General features: G+C 42.0%; 1 protein-coding gene across 3 annotated transcripts in view; it reads left to right on the top strand.

Moving 5' to 3' along the window:
* The window catches only part of LOC146549243 (teashirt homolog 1-like), a 142,447-nt gene extending 133,117 nt beyond the window's left edge, over window positions 1–9,330 (top strand). For all 3 annotated transcript variants that reach the window (XM_085262322.1, XM_085262321.1, XM_085262323.1), the window contains one exon: window positions 4,746–9,330. In XM_085262322.1, coding sequence (XP_085118448.1) covers window positions 4,746–8,095 — 3,350 coding nt within the window. In that variant the 3' untranslated portion in view covers window positions 8,096–9,330. The remainder of the gene's footprint in view (window positions 1–4,745) is intronic.
* The last annotated feature ends 589 nt before the right edge of the window (window positions 9,331–9,919 follow it).

The raw sequence follows: 9,919 nt of genomic DNA on the forward strand, positions 1-9,919 counted from the left end.
ACCTGGTGTCACGAACTGGCTGTAATGTCAAACATGCCCTTGAGTTTAACCCAGTGAAGTTTCCTTTATCACATGTACAAAGGAGATATAATAATCAGAGAGAAACAGGTTACTACGCAGAAAGTTAATGTAGTGATGATCAACTCGTTTTTGGGTTCCACCTTTTTGTGAAAATTGTATAAAGAAATTTAAGTACGTTGACAGAAACCAAGTTGGGCTGAGAGAGACTTTTGGTCTGTGCGAGTTTACCACAGCATTGTCCGCAGGCTAGTCCACAGAGAGTGTCAGGTCCTATGAAACCACAGCGGCAGCTACCCCAGACAGAAAAAAAATCTCAGGAATGAACAAGGATGGGAGAGAGCCGAGAGAGAGACAGAGATTGCCTGACATACTAAGCATTACCATAATTGGCTTTTCTACATGATAGGACAGAGGAAATAATAATGTCATTTTATTTACAGCCTTCTCTCTGCTGAAACACGCACACACTCATGCACAACGTACAGGTCAATGACACACACTGATCAGGCCTGTCCAAAGCCATCAGAGGTGAGTGGCAGGGAATGGAGGGGCCGGTGACAAAGCGAAACGGGAGAGAGAAATAAGACTGCCACGCCAGAGCTCCTGTTTTGAAGGGCCGCTAGACGCTGTGAGGGAGCCTCGGCGGCCGCCCTGCTGCGGATGCAGCACTCCGCCACGTAGGGTAAATCAGGAGGCTGAAAGCTGGCGGAATTGGACATTAGCACTGCAAATGAGAGCCGGGATTGCCCTCTTCTCTGAGACAACATGAATAAATGAAGAAGGTTTAAAGGGAAAGTGTGTGCAGCGTGTGTTGTGTGTATGTACAACTGACTGAGGAGGGAAAGAAGAGCTACGCTGGCTGTGGCAGTGTTGTGTCGCACTCAAGTTACTTAACAGCCGGTTAGGGAGTTAGTTTTATTATAGATTGATAAAAAGATAAAAAGATGTTTTTAAACTATGAGGTTAAGTTAAAGAAGAGTAAAAAGTAAGACTACGTTAAGTGTAATATCAAAATTGTTTAACTTTTAGCATGAAGCTTCTTTAGCCATAGCTGTAATGCTTATGTGTGCACAGTCTTGGGTTTTAGATATATTTGAGTGATGTATCCAAACATGGCAACGGTCACCAAAACTATACTTAAGTGTTTATTCAGCCTTGTTATAACTTTGTGTTTCAAACTTGCATTAAAAAATATGAGGTTTTTCAATTGTGGACCTCACACGAGCGTATTGGCTTTAGGCAGGCATGTAGTTTTGGCAGAGGAGTGCAGGTTTGCATTGTGTGTGTGTGTGTGTGTGTGTTTGTGAGACTGGGGGATGTCCTACTGTGGTGTCACCTGTCTACAGCAGGAAATCCTGGACTTCGGGCACAACAATAGTGACAGGCTCCTCTCCAGACACAGATGGCTTCGCTTTCCCCCCACTAGCCACATTGCATCTCTGCTTGCACCTGACACACTGTGACACTTGTGACACACACAAACACGCGTGCACACATAAAACTGATCAGCCACACCTAGCTTAGGCAAACACGCACACACAATGACAGAAATGGCAGAAGCTGATTTCTCACACCTCTCTCACCTATCTGCTTTGCTGTTAACTTGTTTCGCTGTCATTTTTTTCCCCTGTCAGATATGCACACGCATAAATGCACGTACACATACACAAACACACACACCTCTTGTTCGCTGGCCTAAACACATCTTTTTTTTTCTCCTCTCTTTTCAAAACTTCCCCTCTTTTCCCTATCCTCACTGACAGCACAAAGTGGGCTTACGTTTTTGACTGACAACCACAACAGACACTCCCCCCCCCCCCCTTCCCCTCCCCTCCCCCCCACCCCCCCCCGTTTTAATCCCCTCCCTATCCCTCTCTCCCTCCCTCCCTCCCCGTTTCCTCTTTTGTTCTGAGTGACGCTCGAAAGCCGCCATGTCAGCATCTTTTCCATCTCTGATTGCCTTATTAGCCGGCGGTGGCACCCGCAGCTTTACTGACACAGATGGTGAAGGAGCAGGCTTGAGCAAAGGGGGGGGGAGAAAAAAAATGGCTGACTTGTGTTTGTTGTTGTTACTTTCCCCTCCCACCTCTTCTCAGGCTTGTTTGTGTGGACACTGACACCTCAGGCTGACACTGACACACTCCTGACACTGATGCCTGTCAAGGCAACATACGGAGGATAGCAGGGAAAGGGAAGAATTTAGTGGTGGTGTGCCTTCTATGTGTGTGTGTGTGTGTGTGTGTGTACTGCTGTCAGGTTTCTCTCACTTGGTCTGCTGATTTGTCTTTAACTACTTTCACAACTTTGAATGGGTTCACTTTTGCATTTATTTCAATGCAGCAGGCTGCAGCTTGTTAGGGAGAAAAGGAAGAGTTCAAAGAAGTCTGTGCAGCTGCTTTGGGAAAATGTTTAATTCTTCTTTTAGTGATTAAATGAAAAAAATACTTCAGTATATCCTGTGGACAATTAAGAGCACACAGTTGGGAGCAAGAGGAAGAATGTATTTTGATCATGCACTGTTTCTCTCACACACACACACACACACACACACACACACACACACACACACACACACACACACACACACACACACCGGGCAGCTGTAGGACCTCCAGCTTTTCCCAGGCAGCAGTAACTGGCACCTCACAAACATCAGGTATTATGTCCATTCCGATTATGGGATAGAGAGCTACACGCTGTTTGAAGCTGACAGCACATCTGCCTCCTCACTGGAGACTGATTCTGGCATCTCAGACAAGCATCTTACGAGGGATGGATTGGAAAAGGTGCCTTAGCATATTTAACCCTAGATTCTTCCCTGCCTCGGTGTAATGTTCCCCTTTTAATCTACCTCCCTGTTTTTCCTTATTATTTTTTTAGACAAAGACAATAAAAAGTGAATTTTAATTCACATATCACTTTTTTCCCTCCAAGCTGAGTTATGGGCAGTTATTTGGCGGGAGAAGGCAGCCATTTCCATTGATACTATAATGTTTTCTTTCCTTTTTTAAAATGGCACACTTGATGCTGTGAGTACTCAGGGAGCACAGGCAGTAACAACACGGCTTGTCATGTCCACTGGCCATTTCCTAGCATCACGCTGTGAGGACTTCCACAGCCGATGCCAAGTTGACTTCAGCCAACCATGGCTTGGCAAGGCTGATGCAGCTGGCATTTTACTCCACTATCTCTTACTTGTGAATCCATAGTATGTGCGGCATGTTGGAAGAACTGAACAAATTAAAGTCAGGAATAGATCTGTGGTTGCTGAACAGCAACAAAATAGACAATGAAGACTATGTTGCTGTGGGCTTTGTGCTGTTTGGCATCTAAATTAAGTGGATAAGCTGTAATATTTGCACGAATGCTGTAATGTTTTTTAAAAAGAACTTCTAAATGAACATTCACTAAAAAGTCATTTATCTATCTTAGTTTATTTTCCCTGTTTTGTTTTGTTTTAAACTTGAATATGTCAGACTCTCTCCATTCATTGGATTACTGTGGTTTTGTAATTATGGAAATAGATCATTTCCATAATTCATTGTCATTGTAGCAAATAAATGATGGACCAGGTTGTTCCCCTACTCGTGTGACTGCACTGACCTGGAGTATTCCCCTCTCAAACGGAGAGGTTTACTGGAAAAGGATCAAAAATAATTTGTTGTGGACTTTTATAAATAAAAATCAGATCAAAACATTGGAAATATTGGAATTTCTGATTGTTCTTGATTGCATCGTTGCTTGGCTGTTTTTATGCACAGTCGAGATTCTCCGCCTCTTTGCTCAGTTTTTCCCTCACATATTTTCTTTTAACCGTGCTAGACTAACTTTGGTGCACACCCTGTTTTGATTCGCTCTCTAAAATAAGTGATATTGGCTCCTTTCCCCACCCTCTTTAAGCAAGCTTTCTTATTATTGGCTGCCACTCACAAACAGAAGTGTATATATATGTATTTATATAGTGCCAAATCACAAGAGTCACCTCAAGGTTCTATGTTACTATGACTCGGTACTATTACTCAAAATCAACTGTGTGGCTGAGATGACCTTATTAGGGATACACCCCCTTTTTGATGTCATGCAGAGCTAGGAGTATAAAAGCTGTCTGCAGCAGAGCATTTAAAGCCCTCTGAAGCTTCAGCTCTCAGGTGTTACTTCTTATTATATGCACCTCGTCATTGTAAACTTTGTTCATGTTTGGTATGATTAGCCACCATTGTTCCAGTGTGTGTTTATGTAAGACATATAATAAAGAAAAGAACAGAATACTTTAAATCTTAAACTGTGAGGCCTTGCACACTTTTTCCTTTCGTTTGTTATATGATTAGCAAAAGCGTGTCTTTTCCATTGTGGAGTACTACCACAGAATATATATAATCTTCTCTGCCTAATTCAATTTCTTTTCTATGTTTTTGCTTTTTTTAAACTTGGTGGATAAATTTCTTGAGTCATGTCTGCTCCTTGCCCAAGATAGGTTGTAGTGTTCAACAGTTCCATTTGGCAGTGCAGTGAAGAGGACTATCTGTCATTGTCAAGACATGGATGTTTGCCACTTTATTATATCTTTGTCCTCTACAGGGACTATTGACAAAAATCTCTTAAGGATTATTGCATTCACCACCTGCATATAGGGAGGGCCAGAGGTGTATTCTTGTGTTCAAGTGTATTGATTTGCTAAGACATTTGTATCTAATCTCGGTTTTCCTCCTTGCTTTGTTTTCCAGCTTATGGACCTGAAGATGAATTCAAGGGTGGCAAAGCCGATGAAGAGGAACATCTTCTGGATGATGGCCTTTCCCTGGATGGTCAAGATGCAGACTATTTTTTCAATGATGAGGAAGACGCAAGAGATCGTTATAGCTGCCAGAACTCTCCACTCAGCAATGGCACTAACCCAGATGCTGGGTATGCTTCTCCCCTCAGCACTACCAGTGATCAGCTGGTGGACCTTAAGACTACCCCCTCTTTAGGTGATCCGGACAGGGTGGAGGAGAAGCTGGGGGAAGGTAGTGAATCCATCAATGGCCTTTCACTACAGGACAGTCTGGAAAAGATGAAAGCCGTCTATGCAAACCTGATCTCGGATGCCTCTTGGTCCAATGTTGCTCTGGACATGCTTAAAAATAAACAAGGAAACAGTATTTCAGCAAGCAATGGCAGTGGGAGCAATCACAAAGGGAGCAATGGATTCCTGAACAGTCATAGCCCGGGAAATGTCCATGTAAAGAACAGATGTAGCAGTAACAACACTTCAGTAACAACAAATATTACCACCAGCAGTACCAGTGCAAGAACAGTGTCGAGTAACGGCAACAGTGGCATCAGTGTAAGCTCTGGCAGTACAGGAGTAGCATATGATTGGCATCAAGCAGCCTTGGCTAAAACTTTGCAGTATAATCCGTATCAACTCCTTCCTGAGCCCAGCCTTTTCAGCACCGTGCAGCTTTATAGGCAAAACAACAAGCTGTATGGCCCAGTGTTTACTGGAGCTAGCAAGTTTAGGTGTAAGGACTGTAGTGCTGCCTATGATACTTTGGTAGGCCTAACTGTACATATGAACGAGACTGGCCACTACCGAGATGACAACAAAGATGCAGAGGATGATCGAAGCAAGAAGTGGTCCAAGCCACGAAAACGTTCCTTGCTGGAGATGGAAGGCAAAGAAGATGCCCAGAAAGTTCTGAAATGCATGTACTGTGGCCACTCTTTTGAATCACTGCAAGACCTTAGTGTTCACATGATCAAAACAAAACACTATCAAAAAGTGCCTCTAAAAGAACCAATGCCAGCCCTCACCTCAAAACTGGTCCCCCCAACCAAAAAAAGAGCGTTTCAAGACTTGATGTCGCCGAGCTCACCAGAGTCCGTCTCATCTGGCATACACCTGGGAGAATCTCCAAAAGACCAAAAACTGGCCAATCCTTATGTCACTCCTAATAATCGATACGGTTACCAAAATGGTGCTAGTTATACTTGGCAGTTTGAGGCACGAAAGGCACAAATTCTCAAATGCATGGAATGTGGCAGTTCGCATGACACCTTGCAACAACTGACAGCCCACATGATGGTCACGGGACACTTTCTTAAAGTCACAAATACAGCATCTAAAAAGGGGAAGCAGCTAGTTTTTGATCCTGTGATTGAAGAGAAAATACAGTCGATTCCCTTGCCTCCCACTACCACACGGCTCCCGCCGCCCAATGGTAAGCCACACCCTGACTCCCCATTGCAGCCCTCCAGCCCTGAGGAGAAACACGAAGAAAAGAAAGATGAAGATACAGAGGACGAGAAAGCTGAAGTTAGGGAACCAGAGAGACAAATAAAAGAAGAAAAAGAAGACCTCCCTGAAAAAACAGACAAACCTGAAAGGGCCAGGTCATACCAGTACCTTACAGAAGAAGATTTAGAAGAAACACCTAAAGGTGGGCTGGACATCCTGAAGTCTTTAGAGAACACAGTTTCAAGTGCTATCAGTAAGGCCCAAACAGGTACACCAACCTGGGGTGGATACCCCAGCATTCACGCTGCCTATCAGCTCCATGGATCTCTGAAGCCTTTGCCCTCATGTGCACAGGTTCAACCTTTGTTCAGTAGCACTAGTTTGAAGGTAATGTCCTCTGAGTTAGGCTCTCTGATCCATTCCCCAAATAGCCCCTCTCCACCCCCAAGTCACAAGAGCAATGTGCTGGCCATGGAAGAGCTAGTGGAAAAAGTTACAGGGAAAAGCTTAGTGAAGAATGAGAAAGAGGAAAAACCTGTAGAGAATAAGTGTAGATCTGCAAAGTCACCAGTGCTAAATCCTAAGGACAAACAGGCTTCACCATATCCTGAAAACCTCTCAAAGATACTGAAGGACAGTGAATTGGAGAATCGGAATGAGCTAAAGGGCAAAGAAAGAGAGCAAACAGAGAGTAAAATAAATATAAAAATAAAAACTGAAGCGGATTCGCCCAAAAAGACAGTAAGCAATGGCTGCAGTAACCTGAGCATCATCACTGATCATTCACCAGAACAATCCCTTGTTAACCCTCTTAGTGCTTTGCAGTCTGTCATGAACAACCACTTGGGGAAAGCGGCAAAAGTGTCCACACCCTTTGTAGACCCATTTGCAATGCTTTATAAGATCAACAACTCTGCCCAGATTAAGCAAACAGATCCTATGAGTCACTACCACAATGATGACGACGTCAATGATGATCAGCCCATCGACTTGACAAAATCCAAAAACAGCAATGGAAGCACAGCTAAGGGGACTCTTGCGACACCTAACAGCAATGTAAACAACACCAGGCCGGTCTTCAAAGATTTCTCTCAGACATCATCGCCACCTCTAAGAGAAAATGCTTTGATGGACATTTCAGACATGGTGAAAAATCTGACGGGTCGTTTAACACCAAAGTCTACAACCCCATCTTCCATCTCAGATAAATCCGATATCGATGGCTGTACTTTGGAGGATGGCATGGAAGAGCTATCTCCCATTCAAAGACGGAAAGGCAGACAGTCAAACTGGAATCCCCAACACCTCCTGATTCTTCAGGCCCAGTTTGCCTCCAGTCTTAGAGAAACCCCGGAAGGAAAGTTTGTAATTAGTGATTTAGGACCCCAGGAACGGGTCCACATCTGTAAATTCACTGGTCTCTCAATGACTACTATCTCACATTGGCTGGCCAATGTAAAATACCAGTTAAAGCGGACAGGGGGAACAAAGTTCCTAAAAAACATGGACTCTGGTCAGCCTCTGTTTTTGTGCAGTGACTGTGCTTCCCAATTCAGGACTCCTTCGTCCTATATTCACCATTTGGAGTCCCACCTTGGTTTTACCCTAAAAGACCTTTCGAAGCTCTCCATAGACTTAATAGAGCAGCAGGCCGTCAGCAGAATAGAGGACAAGACTTTTAGTTCACCTGGACTCACAGAAGAGGACACTGCCTCAATATATCAGTGCAAACTTTGCAATCGGACATTTGTGAGCAAACATGCAATCAAATTGCATCTTTGCAAAACACACGGAAAATCACCAGAGGCTCATCTCATCTTCGTGAAAGAGCTGGAAAAGTTCGATAAACAATGAAGTCAAATAAAGCCGATAGCATGATAGATAACTGTTGCACTATGACTCTAAGCTACAATCTGTCGTAACAGATAGTGCCAAAGCTGTATTTTTACAACACATGAAAATCGCAGGAGCTTTAATACCGCACACGGTAATTTTTCAGCTAATAAAACATGGCAGGAGCCTGCACTACAGAGGCTCTAGGCCATACAGTAAACAGTGAATTTTTTGGGTGACAAATTAAAGTAGCAATGGCACTACATAGTCACTGACAGATTGTTGCTTTCCTAATGCACTGCATCTTATCTGAGCCTTTAAAAATGGTCCACCTGTTGTTTTACAACTAAACCATGCTCTTATTTCGATCACTGTTTCAGAATCATTTTCTAAGATAAATATATTTCAACACGACTTGCATATTATTTATGAGACAGTTTGTGCATGTTTTCATGTAAACCAGTGAGTGTATTATGTCTTATGAAAATTTCAGTCATGACAACAAAACTGAAATACCCGTTTAGCAAATTTTGGATACAGCTGTTTATGTAAAGGTATATTGGGAAAGAATAAGAGTGTTTTAAAATGTTAAGGTGATTTCAGCACTTTAAGTGTCAACTGATGAAGAATTGTACGAGTAAAAAGGACAACACATTACTCTTTTTAGTTTTTATGCCCTCGACAAACATTTTGGGGAGCTGATCATAAAATTGTTCGGTTTGCCATCAAATCACAGTAAGTTTTGCAAAATATTTAGGATATTTGTTTATCTAGTAAAATATCATTTCCTGGTTGTTTCAACGTGTACAGTATTTGCTTTTGAAGGCTACCAATTTTATCATTGTGAAGCTACAGTTGTAAAGTTAATGAAGTTTAAAACTTACTGTATAAATAATCAGCAAGTATGTATACATGTATGTCAGCATATCTTGCTCTTTAAAGTTCTGCATTATTTGTACTGTGTGCATTTTTACAATGTTATTTTCTACACAAATGTGAGGGAGGGAGGCTGTATAAAGCTACAGGATCGTGTTGGACCACGACGTCCTTTTTTCAGTAACCAGTAAGTCCCTAGGTGTGGTCTACATAACGTGACAGAACTTACTGGCATCTGTTCTGATGCTTGGAAATGTATATAACATTTAAAAAAAACATTCTTCAGTGACTAATTTCCAGGTTTTGTCATCAACCCAGTTATTCAGAATGGCATTCTTTTATTCTCAGTTGTAAAATAAATTCCATGTCCTGGAATAAGATGCAGTGTTGTCTGAGTGATTTTCAGAAGAGTATAACACAGATAAACATGACTCTACAAACATTTTTTCACTATTTTTGCTGAACTTATACATTGAAGTTCCATCAATTTAATTTTTAAACCTAATATGCTCATCAAAACACATCCGTGTTTGTCCAGGGAATTTCGAGCAGGACAAAATCCAAATAAGACCTTTGTTATCCCATATGGAAAAGAAATAGTAAAAACTTATATGATTTACTCATGAAAGTGGCCACTTTCTCATTGCTTTCATATATTGTTTTAGTAAGTATCCAAAACAAACAAGTTTCATTATATAATTTTTCAAGGGATCTTATGTGTTTTCACTCTTGTATGCTTTTCATACAAATTTCACACAAGACAGATACAAACTTTATAAGATTTATATATATCTTTTCCATATGGGATGGCTTCAAAATAATAGCTCTTTGATGAGAGAGGTTGACAGTTGGCTTTTGTAACAGACTTGCAACCAAAGATAGCCAGGAACAAAATTCTAACCGCGGTGTCTAAAAGTAGTATGACTGGTGTTATGGCTTACATATTCTCACCAACCAATACAAATGCAG

Source organism: Mchenga conophoros, linkage group LG22, assembly GCF_057382185.1.
Source record: "Mchenga conophoros isolate Kocher_MC1m ecotype Shallow Benthic linkage group LG22, M_conophoros_male_GT1.1, whole genome shotgun sequence".
Classification (NCBI taxonomy): domain Eukaryota; kingdom Metazoa; phylum Chordata; class Actinopteri; order Cichliformes; family Cichlidae; genus Mchenga; species Mchenga conophoros.